The following is a 16,434-nucleotide window of genomic DNA, read 5'->3' as shown; positions in this document are numbered from 1 at the left end:
TGCAAAGGGAAAAGTTCTGGACGGCCGAGACAGAGCACTTCATCACTGGCCTCCAAGAAGCCCTGACTTACCCCCTGCGATTTTTTCTTATGGGGGTATGTTAAGGATATGGTGTTTCGGCCACCTCTCCCAGCCACCATTGATGATTTGAAACGAGAAATAACAGCAGCTATCCAAACTGTTACGCCTGATATGCTACAGAGAGTGTGGAACGATTTGGAGTATCGGGTTGATATTGCTCGAGTCTCTGGAGGGGGCCATATTGAACATCTCTGAACTTGTTTTTGAGTGAAAAAAAAACCTTTTTAAATACTCTTTGTAATGATGTATAACAGAAGGTTATATTATGTTTCTTTCATTAAATACACATTTTTAAAGTTGTGGTATTCTTTTTGAATCACCCTGTATTTCCCTTGGCTGTCCATTCATTCATCATGATCTTGATTCTATCAGAATCTATTTTTAGGCCAACTTAAGAGCAGACTAACGCAAGTACACTAAACAGTACTTCAAGTTCTTCTATATTATCTGCAGATAGAACATTATCATCAGCAAACCCCAGACTATTTGATCTCTTTCCCTGAATTTGGGTTCCCTCTGTTTTCCGATCCAATGTAGACTTTTCTTTGTCGAGCACTACTGAAAATAGTTCTGGAGATAAATAGTTACCTTGCATTAACCCATTTCGATGGAAAATTCATCGATTTCTTCAACTACATTCACACACGCTATGGAGGTTTTAAATGTGTTGTACAAGACTTTAGCATAGGCCTGTTCTATTATAAATCACAAATTTATAAGAGCAATTTCTCCCTTTTTCTTAGGTTTCTTTCAGGCAATCATAGAAGGAATCTATCTCTTCATCGGGATGACTAGAAGTAAGTGCATATGTTTGAACTATCTGGATTTTATAACTTCGTGATATTTTGACGACCAAACTCGCTACTAAGCTTGCAGTTCATTTTAATACTACTATTTTGTCTAATATGATTTTGTTCCCTAAAAGCTTGATTGCATTTAGTTTTCCATTTGGTTTACCACAGTAATAGCCACATCCCCCACGCTGTGGCTAAGCCATGTCTCCGCATTATCCTTTCTTTCAGGAGTGCTAGTTCTGCTAGGTTCGCAGGAGAGCGTCTGTAAAGTTTGGAAGGTAGGAGACGAGGTACTGGCAGAAGCAAAGCTGTGAGTACCGGCCGTGAGTCGTGCTTCGGTAGCTCAGTTGGTAGAGCACTTGCCCGCGAAAGGCAAGGGTTCCGAGTTCGAGTCTCGGTCGGGCACACAGTTTTAATCTTCCAGGAAGTTTCATATCAGCGCACACTCCGCTGCAGAGTGAAAATCTCATTCTGGAAACATCTCCCAGGCTGTGGCTAAGCCATGTCTCCGCATTATCCTTTCTTTCAGGAGTGCTAGTTCTGCTAGGTTCGCAGGAGAGCGTCTGTAAAGTTTGGAAGGTAGGAGACGAGGTACTGGCAGAAGTAAAGCTGTGAGTACCGGGCGTGAGTCGTGCTTCGGTAGCTCAGTTGGTAGAGCACTTGCCCGCGAAAGGCAAAGGTTCCGAGTTCGAGTGTCGGTCGGGCACACAGTTTTAATCTGCCAGGAAGTTTCAGTAATAGAAGATATTTCCCAAATTCCGTCAAAGGCAGTTTTCACTTTTACGACGTACTTTACTTAAGCCAACAATGCTCCAGTTAATTTTTCCTAATTCCTGTTCTATTTCTGTCGATGTCTCGTCTCACATTAGCGAATGACAATTATATGTGTGTATTTGAAAGCACTGGTTCTCTGATTTTATTTAGGATTTTGTGACATTAATATAGCTCTCAGCTGGAGATCCAAATATGGGGCTAATTTTAACCCGGAACACTCGCCTTTGGCTAGCCACTCCTCTGGAGTACAGACGCCACCCATGTTTCGCCGGGTTCGAGTGTATCTGCAAGGGTTTCCACGATATATGTATCGTTAACTACCTCAAATCTCATTGAACAGAAAGACTAGCATAATCCTGCCATTAGAAAAGATACCTGATGCTTTGGTATAACAGTCCTGACAGGACTTTCTGCTCTGTTCCTATTTCAGGATATTTTTACACAGCGCTCTTCGAGCATGCAATGCATGTCTGCACGTTAGTGTAAGATTTTTGCTTTTCTTTCGTTCCTTTCGTGAAAGAGACTTCTCTTTGTCCTCGCCTTTTCCAGTTACTCAGCGCGGCAGCAGGCAGCAGCATCAATCCTGCTAGCAGGCGTCATCTTCGCTAATGCTGAGCTTCTTCATACTACTGCGGAAAATCGTCAACCAGGTCGTCTGAGGTCTTCTTATCCGTTTATCTTTTTTGGCCATGGCAAGGCAATTCTCACGAGATGATGTTCACGTGTTCGTGTCACGTCACCATGCCATCTGAGCCTTATGATTTCACTGCGCACTTTGTCTTTCCGGCGCTATTCCTCCGTTAGTTGTAATTTCTGTTGTATGAAGCTTCTGCTTCGCACTCATTTCTGACGCCCAGAATTCACTGCCATACAATAGTGCTGGTCTTACAGCAGTTTTATAAATTTTGCCTTTGGCTTGTATGGGCATTTTTGCGTCACTGGAAACACTGACAGGATAAGACACTTGTCCCATGCGATGGTATTCTATGTGTTATGTCTGCTTGAACTATTTCTTGCTCTGATATTACCGATCCCAGATATAAAAAATTTCAGCTCTTCGAAGTGTGACGTCATCAAGGTTTCAAACGGTTCAAATGGCTCTGAGCACTATGCGACTTAACATCTGAGGTCATCAGTCCCCTAGAACTTAGAACTACTTAAACCTAACTAACCTAAGGACGTCACACACATCCATGCCCGAGGAAGGATTCGAACCTACGACCGTAGCGGTCACGCGGTTTCAGACTGAAGAGCCTAGAACCGTTCGGCCACAGTGGGCGGTCCCTATTATTTTTCGTTACGGTCGTCTTCTGTGACCGTCTGTCATCATTCAGCACACACTTTTGTCCACGTTGCGACTTAGCGAATGATGTTTTTCCGCTTTCTCTGTAGGCGCTATAAATCTTCGATATGATATTTCTTGAAACGCGAAACAGTTCGGCTACTGTCGTTATGGCAGCATCCATCACACGAGAACCAACACTTTCCCTACATTCGAAGTCACTTAGCTCCGACGTAATGCACTCCCAACTAAACAGAACAGTGTTCTGACCACAACTGATACTTGCAACATATTGAGGACATTTCACAGGTGCCGTTCGAGGTCAAACACAGCAGCGCAACTTGAAGGCTTGGCTAGCGTCTCCATTTATGTTCAAGCATGCATTTCTCGCAGTTTTCACGCATTTTTGTCCAACCCCTGTTCCTCTGTGGTTACACAATTCATGACGACATTAAAGGACTGTAGATTGATGGAGATTTCTGATGCACACGTGGATTAACATCAAAGCGTTTTGATATGAATGCAGGACTTCTGACACTAGCTTGGAAATTGTTGTAAATGTCCATAATGATTAGTTTATAGTACCGCAGCCCTTGATGTGTACGTAGTGCTTGCCATTTAATGTCCGTGAAACTTGATCAGAAACCGTTTCTAGATCTATAAAGACCAACCAGAGATTTTGCTTGTTTCCTCCAGGTTTTTCCATTACTAAAGTGCGCGTCATATATCTTGGCGGCCGAATTTAGGTTCGTTCTGCGCATCTGACGTCACAAAACACAGTCAGCCAATGAACAGAGAACGACGTTGCCAGATCTCGACAGCAGTGCAGAGCACGGACGAGTGTCTTCAGTTTTAGAAACGTTCAGTCATAAATAAAGTTATAGAACAAAAGCAATGTCTTGATAGCAGACTTTCTTTTACAGAAAGTTTGGAAAAAGCATTCTTTATACCAATTGCTTCATATTCTATTAATTAATTAAACCAAACAAGCAATAAGACTCCTAATTCAGGCGATAGCAAGGAAAGGTGTTTGTTTCAATCTCACGAACTGCTTTTTCGCAATAAAGAACAGCGGTAATTGTTTATTTCCTACTGTACTTCGACGAAGCGTGAGTAATTCATAGTCATACCAACAGTGTTTATAAGTAGTTGCGTGAGGTGTTAGAGTCCTTATGGAGCTACACTGTTTGATGAGCTGAGGTAGCGGAACGGTTAAGGTGTTGGGCTACCAAGTGAAAGGTTATGAGTTCAAACCTTGTGCAGTACGTAATATTTTCTTTATTTAAAAACAATATTGGAGTGCCTTACTTCACGAATTTTATTCGTTTGAATGAAATTTCTAGTGCCAAGCCTCTTCATTAACTTTTTCGCTGCTGCAGACACGTGCTCCCCGCATTCCGCGCTGTGCGCGATTTTGTCATCACTGCACTTCTCGCCTGTGCAGACACATGGTGTTCCCACTGCTTTGACACACTTATCATTCGATTTCACAAAAACTATTTTGCCAAAAAATTTGATTTTTACACGTCTTCTTGCCTGATACCTTCCCCCCATAAACGACTTAATTTTGTTTTGATGTGTGCACGAAATTTTGAAGAGTTTGCAGAGGTATAAGTCCATAGCGTATACTTTCCGTATGGTCGATTTTAGTTGCCACAATGTTGAGAATAAAATGTGGACAAGATACCTAAATTTCATATAAAATTTACTGTATAACAATATCTCATTTAATTTAAGTTCGACATAGGTGTCGTATGTAATATTGAGAAATATTCCGTCTTTCGCGACTGTAATAAAAGTATTATTTACACACGGCGCGTTTGGCTTTATTTTAAAGGACTTCAATCAAGGAAAGGTATGGCACATACACAATGGTACTCATGTTCTCTTTCTTATTTTTCTTCCACAGTCGCAGTTTTACCAATGGTACTGAAACATATTCCTCTTCTGCAACTGTAATAAGCGACTTATTTGGACCAGACGCGTTTATCTCTTTTGAAGCATCTTCAGTGGACAGTATTTTGTCTCCTCCATTGCCAAGTCACCTTTCGTAGTTTTGTGCTGCGGTAACACAATATTCAACGTTTGTGTTGGCATTTCAGTGTTTTAGCAAATAAATGATGTTTGTGTGTGCCACATACAAAAATTATATTTGACATAGCTCAGAGCACTTCACTGATAGACGGTATATTCAAGTCCTAATGTTTTTGTAACTCCACAGTTTTGTTTAATGTATTTTGTCTACTTCCTTTTGATTGATTGAAGTGTTTTAAAATAAAGCCAAACGTGCCCAGTTTAAGTAAAACTTTTGTTACAGTCGCGAAAGGTGGAATATTTCTCAATATTACATACGACACTTATGTGGTACTTAAATGAAATGAAATATATAGGTATCTTGCCCACATTTCATTCTCACCATTGTGGCAACTAAAATGACCGTATGGAAAGTATACTCTATAGACTTTTACCTCTGCAAACTCTTCAAAATTTCGTGCAAAGGTTTACTATATTTAATGCTGCATAATAACTGCGTTGAACATCGAAACAAAATTACGTCATTTATGGGGGGAAGGTATCAGTCAATAAGATAGGTAAAAATCTAATTTTTGAGCCAAATAGTTTTTGTGGAATCGAATGATAAAGAGTGTCAAAGCAGTCGGAACACAATGTGTCTGCACAGGCGAGCAGTGCAGTGACAAAATCGCCCACAGCGCGGAATGCAGGGAGCACGTCTTTGTAGCAGCGAAAGTGTTAATGCGGCCGTGGCGGCTTTACTTCATGAACTGCGCGCTCCCCCCTACACGTAAGCTTGCGAACTATGCTATACTATGGCGCTGCTTCTATTGGCGCGTGCGTCGTGTGCAACTGGCAACGCAGCAATCTCCAGCGTCTGGGCGGGGATGCACGAGCCGCCAAGATAAAAGAATTGAACTATAGTATTATTGCATCAATTGGTTGCGTATTTCCATTTATGTTGTGAATCCAAACTAAATTTCTATTGACAAGATAAGATGGCTGAGGCGTTATTCAAGGACTCTTTTCCAAACTTTAAGAGTACGGTATAAAAGTTTTGTGCCCCTGGAGATTGCACTGTCATTGCTCCTGTATCTAAATCTACATCTATCATCCGCAACCAAATTTCCGTGTGTGATGGAGGGTACTTAGCGTACGACTGTCTGTTACTTCCCCCCTTTTCCTGTTTCAGTCGCCAGTGATTCGCAGGAAGAACTATTGCCAATAAGTCTCTGTACCGACTCTAATCCCTCCAATTTTAATTTCAAGTTCCTTTTGCAAGCTATGCATACAAATGACTCTCAATCTGGTAACTGCCCTTTCTGCGATTATTTTTATGTGGTCGTTCCACTTACCACGGGTCCGTACGCATACTCCTAGATATTTTACGTAAGGCAAATCTAATAGTGATTGTTTTGCATTCGTGTGATTATACAATAATGGTTCTTTCTATGTACACGTAATACGTCACATTTGTTTATGTTGAGGGTCAAATGCCGTTCTCTGCACTAAGCATCGGTCCTCTGCCGGTCTTCCTGCATTTCGTTGCAATTTTGTGGCGCCGGCCGGTGTGGCCGAGCGGTTCTAGGCGCTTCAGTCTGGAACCGCGCAACCGATACGGTCGCAGGTTCGAATCCTGCCTCGGGCCTGTATGTGTGTGATGCCTTTAGGTTAGTTAGGTTTAAGTAGTTCTACGCTCTAGGGGACTGATGACCACAGATGTTAAGTCCCATAGTGCTCAGAGCCAGAGCCCTGTGTATAACAGAATCATTTGCGAAAAGCCTCGTGGCACTTTCGACGTCTACTAACTCCTACATAAGTGTTGTGAAAAGTAATCGAACTATAACACTCCATTGGAGGTAACTTTCACGGCTGAAGAGTTCCGTCCGTTGAGAATGACAGGCTGTGTTCTGTTTGCTAGAAAGCCTTCAGTCCACCCACACAGTTAATCTTATATTCCATACGCTCCTATTTTGTTGGTTAGGCGGCAGAGCAGAACTGTATAGAAAACGCCACGGAAGTTCCTCGCTGGACGCCCGTATCTACTTCTGTCTGACTTCGTGGACGAGGGGAACAAGCTCGGTCTCATATGAGTGCTGCTTTAGGAATCCATGTTGCTTGCTACAGAGGAGAGTATCGATCTCGAGAAGTGTCATAATACGCTAGCATAAATTTGTTCCAAAATGCTAAGACAGACCAAAGTCAGAGATATATGCTTACAGTTTCGTGCGTTTGTTGGACGACCCTTTTTAAAAACGGGAACGACTTGTGTTTTTTTCCAATTACAGGAAAATTTCTTTCCTTCAAAGACCTACGGCACACTGCTACTAGAAAACGGCAAATTCTTTCGGATACTTTGTGTAGAATAGAGTTGGTACCGCGTCAGATTCAGTTGCCTTCTCCAGGCGTTTGGTATATCCTTGCTTTTCAGGGTGTTGTTAAGCAGTTTTGCAAACCGTATCTCACCAATATCTTTCAGTGTTTTCCACACATCAGCGGGTATTTGGTGCCACTCGCTTTTTTGTTCCTCATTTCGCGTAGTACTCGTTTGAGCTTTTCTGAACATGACTAACTTATAAATAATTGAACGGATGCTCTCAAGTGGCCAAGCGATTTTATATCGTACTCGAATTCTCGAAAAGTCCTTGCAGCATTTATCAGTCGTGCTGCATGACCTCTCTATGCTGGTTAGTACAGAGTAGTCTGAAATTCAGCAGGGAACAATGACGAGCAACATGGTGTTCAGATATTCTAACCTGTTTTCTCACTTCCTCACTAACGCCTTTGTAGCGGAAATTTGATTCAGACGTTAGCGCTTTAAAATGAGCGTCTCTTGTTCCGAACATAAATTTAGGAAGCTTTATCGGTTGTCATTAAGAAAAAAGGAAAGCGACAAAAATTAATGTGTTCACGACAGACAGTAATATGCAGCTAGCTACAGGACAGGAATGTTGATACAAATATGAAGAAAACGCTTAGTGAACAACCTGCTGAATATTGAAAATCATATCAACTTCAGTAAATTATCCAATGCGGAAAATAGGCCGATGAGAAAGATCCAGCCAATTGCAGCTGCCGGCGTACAAACCAAACACATTTGCATAACAGTGGGAACGTGTGTGCAGCTGACAAACCTCTCGTACTGCACAAAAGGAATGTGAACAACTGACGCTTACTGCAACAATTATGGGTAAACATAAACGCGCAGTGAAATGCAAGTGATCAATAACCGCGCTGAAACAAACGAAATACGGGCAAAATTGCGACGTCGTGGCAACACAAAACACCGTGAATGCTAAAACGGTCATAACTCGTTGTGTACAGTCAATAAACAACAAACAAGTGGGATTACGAACATAGAGCAAAATATTGGAACAGTAATGCTAAGTAAGGCAAAAAATAGATGTTGATATAAGGAATCGAACCAAGTTGCTGAAATATATGGAAAGTCGGGTGAAACTGAGTTAGAGATGTTATATCCTTAATTAAGAGTAAAAAAGAGGAAAATGGAACGAAATATTAAAATACCGACTGGCGGGTAGTGACTCATGTTATTGCAACATTACGTGTTGCATTGACGCAAAGTTTTGTTGTTGAATAAGTGCTAAAATAGCTAATGTCTGTTTAACACTACCGAGCTTAATATGTAGGAGAGATAACAAGCTACGTAAACACGAAGTTCAAAATGACAGCAGAAACGCAAATATAGTCATTATCAGTTGTCAATAACTCACAGAAACAATAAGTAATTGCAGTGCATTTTTTTCACTCCTGCAGCTGAATATCTCATCTTACTTTGTGCGAATGCATGCAACTGCCACAACAAAGTGCATGTAAAAAACGTCCCGAGTTCGAGTCTCGGTCGGGCACACAGTTTTAATCTGCCAGGAGTTTCATATCAGCGCACACTCCGCTGCAGAGTGAAAAATCTCATTCTGGAAAGTGCATGTATTAAATTAAACCACATATCATTTGTGATGTATCTTCACCAAACGAATCGCAAAATACGCGCCGTGTCATATTTCCTCTGCTGACTCAGTGAACTGAAATGAGCACTACGTAATTCGCACCCCCCCCCCCCCCCCCCCCACACACACACACAAAAGAAATGAACTGGAGTGTCTAAAATCGTGATCTTCGTACTTGGTAATGAGATCATCTGAAGGGATATCATGCTAAAAGGGCTAAATAAAGTCAACAAAACCAAACAGGCTCCCACACACCGAAATAAATTATGTAAAAATGGCATAGCACAAAGAAATACACACTTGAAAATGAGAATCATTTCCCGAAACGAGTCGTATAAAATTATGAATACCAGAAAATCGTGACTGGTTGCAGAAAAGTTATTTATAAACAAATCCAATGTTTTGTTGTTCAGTCCTATTGCTGTTCACTGTAAAACTGTTTGTGCCCCTCAGGTAGATATTTCATCATACTTCAGAGGTCTCCTTTCTTCTCTGTACCAGTGATCGTTTTCAAATATTCACTTCAACATCCTTTTTTCAACGCTTTTATCATTTCTCAGCCCTCGTTCCACCAAGTGTCTTTATTACCTGAATTAATCGAAGCATGGTGGTTTTTATCCTTGGTAGTGTTAGTGATCACATCAGCTCTTTGCTGAAACTGGCTGCGTTTCATCTGAACCACTTGAAATGATTGCTTACTGCGAGCTATTGGTATGGTATTCATTGCAGCATCATGAACGAAATACTTCTCCATCTTTGGCTCTGAGCACTACGGGACTGCACATCTATGGTCATCAGTCCCCTAGAACTTAGAACTACTTAAACCTAACTAACCTAAGGACATCACACAACACCCAGTCATCACGAGGCAGAGAAATTCTTCATCTTTGCTGAGGCTTTCTTTTCGATTTAGCAGTTTTCTATTAATTCCCTTTGTTGAATTATTCATATTATTTCATTATCCATTGTACCGCCGATGAAGACAAACAAGAGACAGGCTACAAAACGTCAGAAGCAAGTGGATGTGTATCATCTCTATGTCCGTAACGCATTCTGCACTTCCGCTATTTAGCGTGAACAAATTATAGGTGTTGTCTCTCACACCATCTACCGGTCGTCGTATCACGACATTAGCCATCACCGGAGACAGCCGTTTAAGTATGTAAAAGCCCAGTTCACATACCACCTAACGAAGTAGGGAACACAATTTATGCAGATCTGGCTCTTAGTCGCTTTAGCATGGCAACCCTTCATTTACAAATAATCCCTGCTCATCAGGACTCGTGTTTGAGGGAAACAGAAATTTACGTAACAAGTTCTGAGTTCTGTGACCATTATAAAAAAAAGGGCTGTATAATTTTTTTTTTACTTCAGCATTCTATTAAGCAATCTTTGCGATACCAAAGCGACTAAACCGTATATGTGTGAAATACTAACATGAATTTAAATGGGAAATGTGTAAAAATAAAGTTAGAGAATGTAGGAAATACTTCAGCTTTCCAGTTATCTGTGAAGGAAGTGCTGCCTTCTCGAAAATGACGTGGCAGTGTTTGCATTCTCATACACTGCAGGCTGTTTGTATCTAATGAATAAAAGGAACGTGACATTCCACACCAAATTATTTTTATTCGAAAATACGTACCTGTGTTGGATATTATAATGGAATGGAATTTGCTGTTTTTAGAGCTCTTGCTCCTATGATTAATCAAGTGTTGATGGAGGATTTTTGTACATGTAAATATATATCCCATATAATTTTTAACTTCATTTCTTTCATAGATGTATAGTTCGCTAACTTTACTTTTTCTCTCGTAAGAACCGTTTACGCTCAGTAAACGTGGCGTTGTCACAGATTTACGTCCTAAAAAGGCGTAATCTCTCGGATTTTTCTAGGACCCGTGTGTTAGCTTTTGAAACATCCCTTCTCTACTGCTGAGACAAACTATGAAAATGTCAGATCACAGAATGCGAGCACTTTTAGTAGTCTAGAGCTTTAATACTGATTTATTTGCTTTGTAGTATAACAGCTAAGGTCGCAACGTTAACGTTCAATTGGTCAGTTATGAGCCACCAAGCACGTAAGAAATATTTAAGAATAAAAATTAAGTTAGGAATTTAATAACAATTTTTGAATTTTTAGCGAAAAGCGCAGATTTTCGGGATATATTACTAAACGCATGGATCTTAACTGAAAACAAGTTGTGAAACTGTGAAAAATTCCATACCGCACAGCATACCAATGTCCGTTGAATTTTAAAGAAAGCTGATTTTTTTTCTGGTAGCCTTTGTATTAGTCTTGCCGACTACCGTGTGTTCTGTAAAAGTCTGTACTGGTCCATTGTGTCGTTAAACATAGTAGGGAAGAATATGAACAATCTGGTACTTAAAGCACTTCTTGGAAAAACACTGATGAGCCAGAACTTTATGACTGCGTGTTTAACAGCACGTTGTCCCACCTTTTGAACGCATTATAACAACGAATCTCGTGGCATAGATTTTGATGAGTCCATAGTAGGTTTTCTGGAGATACGTGGTACCACATTTCTACAAACCTGTCATGTAATTCCCTTAAGTTTCCAGCTGGTGTTTTGCGGTCGCGTAGCTGGCGCCCGATAGCGCTATTGCATCAGGTACAGATCAGGTGAATTTCGTGGTCCCGAGCTCACCATAATTCCACAATCATTCTGGTCAAAACATTGTAAACGATTCTGGACTTGTGACCTGGACTGTTCCACTGCTAGCAGATGACGTCGTCGTCGAGGAAGACATCGACCATGAAGGGAAGCAGGTGCTTCGCAACAATGTTTACGTAATAAAGTCTTCTCGGGCTTCCAACCGCGTCAGGTGGTTAAAATCTCAAGAGCTTTCTACCGTGCTCTCCTCGGCCATTGTCAAGAGGCAAATGACTGCCGTGTCGCCATGACGTCACCGTTATACAGCCACGCTGCTGGCTGTGACGTCACTGGTGCCCTTTTCCTCGCCTACTGTGGTATGGTTTCGTCCCTCGACCGTCGCTTCAACTTCGCAATGACCGGGTCCCATGCTGTGCTGAGTTGCAAACCGCCGTCCTAATTTCATCTACATCTACATCTACATTTATACTCCGCAAGCCACCCAACGGTGTGTGGCGGAGGGCACTTTACGTACCACATTTTTGATGGCGTTATCAGATAGTTTTTAATTGCTACCGCTTGTTTTATGACACTGAACGAAAATCCCTTCGTCCTCAAAATGACAGATGTTTCATCGAAGCTCCTGGGTTTTAACCACCTGACGCAGCTAGAAGCTCCAGATATTTTATTAAGCCACATCGCAGCGAGATCGTGTATTCGTACGATGTTTACATAGTTCACACGTATCATGGCGCCTTCAGTTAATAGCACCGGGCGCATGGAAACACAGGTAAATGTCCCCTGTAGCATAATACTGCCCCACATGCCTGCGTCCGCTTGCAAAGTAGGCTAGAAATCAGATTAATAATGTTGCTCACGCAGCATATGTTCGCTTTATCGGGCAAGAACAAAGTTACTGACTGTGGATGGTAACGTCAGAATGGAAATAATAAAGTCACTGTAAAAAAGTCATTGATGTTGGCACTTGTCTTGAATGGATTTCCACGTAGGTTTCGTCGAAGTTGTTATGGCTCATCTTGTTAATTCCAGGGTGATTCCACTTTGACTTTAGAAGGTCCAGATCTGTATTTTAGCAATATTTGAAGACCGAAAAAATGCGTTTTTCAGGAAATTCTTAATGATCAAACAATCCCAGATCAGAACAATGGTATGGTAGAAATAATTTTTGACTTTGTGTTCACGATCCACATTTTTATAAAACTTCCTGTAAATTCACCTATACTTCTTCTTAACTGTCACACCATCAAGAAAAAAGTTTTGTATCAATCTTCATATATTTAATTTCCACTTTAACCAAACACAAGACTTGACTGTTCTTTTACAAAGCGAAATAACAACTTAACTTCTGCAAAGTGAAACAAAGACTGCTCTGTGCGCATTCGCGCCAAAACGGTTACAAGTAAGTCAAAGATTATGACAGTCTCATAGAAAAGAATACACACAAGGACCATATCACTGTAATATACCTTGGAGTACCTATACATTAATAAAACCAAATGTGAATATTGTCACAAAAATATGTCTGTTACTTCGCAGAAAAGTAGTACGATATTACTGGTATCGAGAACTGGGGTTGGAGTGCCGTAATGATCACGTAAATAAAGAACCATTACACGCTGCACGGTGCTCGTTTAGAGCAACGTATCGTCTGGATAACGATGTATTCGCACACGATCATCGACCTGGTATAACAAGAAACGCGGTGCATCCGCTCAGTCCAACCTAGATGATCTTGTACCCAGTGCAGTCGTAACTGCAATGTCGTAGTGTCAACATGGGATGCGAACACGTCTGGGGCAGTTCGCTGCGTAGCCCGTAACAATCGTTGTTCTCGCGGACTATATGTGACTGGAAAAGAAATATGGGAAGATGACAGTGATACAAGAAATACCGTCTAACACACACCACAAGGCGGCTTGATGAGTACAGATGTAGTTGTCGGGCGGGAAGCGTCAACTATAAGCAATTTTAATCAGACTGTAGGTGTATTTAAGGCTACTTAAATACTGATGAATCACATCGTGGTACCCAACATTACGAACATATCTGTGAGTTCGTAGTTTGCTTTAAGAATCTACATCTACATTTATACTCCGCAAGCCACCCAATGATGTGTGGCGGAGGGCACTTTACGTGTCACTGCATTACCTCCCTTTCCTGTTCGAGTCGCGTATGGTTCGCGGGAAGAACGACTGCCAGAAATCCTCCGTGCGCGCTCGAATCTCTCTAATTTTACATTCGTGATCTCTTCGGGAGGTATAAGTATGGGGAAGCAATATATTCGATACCTCATCCAGAAACGCACCCTCTCGAAATCTGGACAACGAGCTACACCGCGATGCAGAGCGTGTCTCTTGCAGAGTCTGCCACTTGAGTTTGCTAAACATCTCCGTAACGCTATCACGGTTACCATATAACCCTGTGACGAAACTCGCCGCTCTTCTTTGGATCTTCTCTATCTCCTCTGTCAACCCGAACTGGTACGGATCCCACACTGTGGAGCAATATTCAAGTATAGGTCGAACGAGTGTTTCGTAAGCCACCTCCTTTGTTGATGGACTACATTTTCTAAGGACTCTCCCAATGAATCTCAACCTGGTACCTAGACCGAGCGAGGTGGCGCAGTGGTAGCACACTGGACTCGCATTCGGGAGGACGACGGTTCAATCCCGCGTCCGAACATCCTGATTAGGTTTTCCGTGATTTCCCTAAATCGCTCCAGGCAAATGCTGGGATGGTTTCTTTCAAAGGGCACGGCTGACTTCCTTCCCCATCCTTCCCTACTCCGATGAGACCGATGACCTCGCTGTTTGGTCTCTTCCCCCAAAACAACTCAACTCAACCCGCCTTACCAACAATTAATTTTATATGATCATTCCACTTCAAATCGTTCCCTACGCACACTCCCAGATATTTTACGGAAGTAACTGCTACCAGTGCTTGTTCCGCTATCATATAATCATACAATAAAGGATCCTCCTTTCTATGTATTCGCAATACATTACATTTGTCAATGATAAGGGACAGTTGTCACTCTCTGCACCAAGTGCCTATCCGCTGCAGATCTTCCTGCATTTCGCTGCAATTTTCTAATGCTGCAACTTCTCTGTATACTACAGCATCATCCGCGAAATCCGCATGGAACTTCCGACACTATCTACTAGGTAATTTATATATATTGTGAAAAGCAATGGTCCCATAACACTCCCCTGTGGCACGCCAGAGGTTAGGTCTGTAGACGTCTCTCCATTGAGAATAACATGCTGTGTTCTGTTTGCTAAAAACTCTTCAATTCAGCCACACTGCTGGTCTGATATTCCGTAGGCTCTTACTTTGTTTATCAGGCGATAGTGCGGAACTGTATCGAACGCCTTCCGGAAGTCAAGGAAAATGGCATCTACTTGGGAGCCTGTATCTAATATTTTCTGGGTCTCATGAACAAATAAAGCGAGTTGGGTCTCACACGATCGCTGTTTCCGGAATCCATGTTGATTCCTACAGAGAAGATTCTGGGTTTCCAGAAATGACATGTTCTAAAATTCTACAACAGATCGATGTCAGAGATATAGGCCTATAGTTTTGCGCATCTGCTCGACGACCCTTCTTGAAGACTAGGGCTACCTGTGCTGTTTTCCAATCAAATGGTTCAAATGGCTCTGAGCACTATGCGACTTAACTTCTGAGGTCATCAGTCGCCTAGAACTTAGAACTAATTAAACCTAACTAACCTAAGGACATCACACACATCCATGTGTTTTCCAATCATTTGGAACCTTCCGTTCCTCTAGAGACTTGCGGTACACGGTTGTTAGAAGGGGGGCAAGTTCTTTCGCGTACTCTGTGTAGAATCGAACTGATATCCCGTCAGGTCCAGTGGACTTTCCTCTGTTGAGTGATTTCAGTCGCTTTTCTATTCCTTGGACACTTATTTCGATGTCAGCCATTTTTTCGTTCGTGCGAGGATGTAGGGTTTCTTCTCGACCGTCACTCCAAGTGCTGGAGTGAGATTTTGTTCCTGTCGTGTCGGTTCGTTGGACAATTTTTTTTAAAACTTTAATAGAAGCGATACCGTGCAACACCAGACGTATGCCATACACTCGCGCTCTAGCTGTACTTAGGGTGGATATGTGGTCCAACAGGCCATGTACGAGAACAGTTACGTGCTGGACCCGAAGAAGCCGTTCAGCAGTGACCGCGTGTCCCTGCTGCTGCACGACCTACTCGAGGGGGAGGAGATGAGCTACCCGGAGCGCTACGACCCGGACAGCGCGCGTAAGCTGGCGCACGACGTCGCGGCGCAGCTGCGCGCCGGTATCAAGGACCTGGCGTTCGACAGGTAAGGCCTACCCCCCCCCCTCTCCCTCCCTCCCACACCTCTTATTCTGACCCAAGCATCACGCTGACCATGCACTTCTTGAAGGGTCAGGGTATACATGGAGCCAGGATTAGGTTCTACAGGGATGGGTGGCGAGGGGGAGGGAGAGGGGGAGGGGGAGGGCAGGAAAGCTGTCAATGTTTTTCCTTCCGTCTCCTGCACCACCGACCCCTCTCCAAATGTGATTTGCTGTCACACAAACTTCTAACATACATCACTTGTTTAGGATTTAATAATAATAATAATACACTACTGGCCATTAAAATTGCTACACTACGAAGATGACGTGCTACAGACGCGAAATTTAACAAACAGGAAGAAGATGCTGTGATATGCAAATGATTAGCTTTTCAGAGCATTCACACAAGGTTGGCGCCGGTGGCGACACCTACAACGTGCTGACATGAGGAAAGTTTCCAACCGATTTCTCATACACAAACAGCAGTTGACTGGCGTTGCCTGGTGAAACGTTGTTGTGATGCCTCGTGTAAGGAGGAGACATGCGTACTATCAC

General features: G+C 42.3%; 1 protein-coding gene across 1 annotated transcript in view; it reads left to right on the top strand.

The window, feature by feature from the left end:
* LOC124620136 (skin secretory protein xP2-like) overlaps positions 1-15,885 on the top strand; it is a 174,210-nt gene extending 158,325 nt beyond the window's left edge. The window contains exon 4 of the mRNA XM_047146807.1: positions 15,685-15,885. Within this exon, the coding sequence (XP_047002763.1) occupies positions 15,685-15,885 (201 nt within the window). The remainder of the gene's footprint in view (positions 1-15,684) is intronic.
* The last annotated feature ends 549 nt before the right edge of the window (positions 15,886-16,434 follow it).

The sequence above is a fragment of the Schistocerca americana genome, chromosome 6 (genome assembly GCF_021461395.2).
Source record: "Schistocerca americana isolate TAMUIC-IGC-003095 chromosome 6, iqSchAmer2.1, whole genome shotgun sequence".
Classification (NCBI taxonomy): domain Eukaryota; kingdom Metazoa; phylum Arthropoda; class Insecta; order Orthoptera; family Acrididae; genus Schistocerca; species Schistocerca americana.
This window is presented reverse-complemented; position numbering and strand designations above follow the sequence as displayed.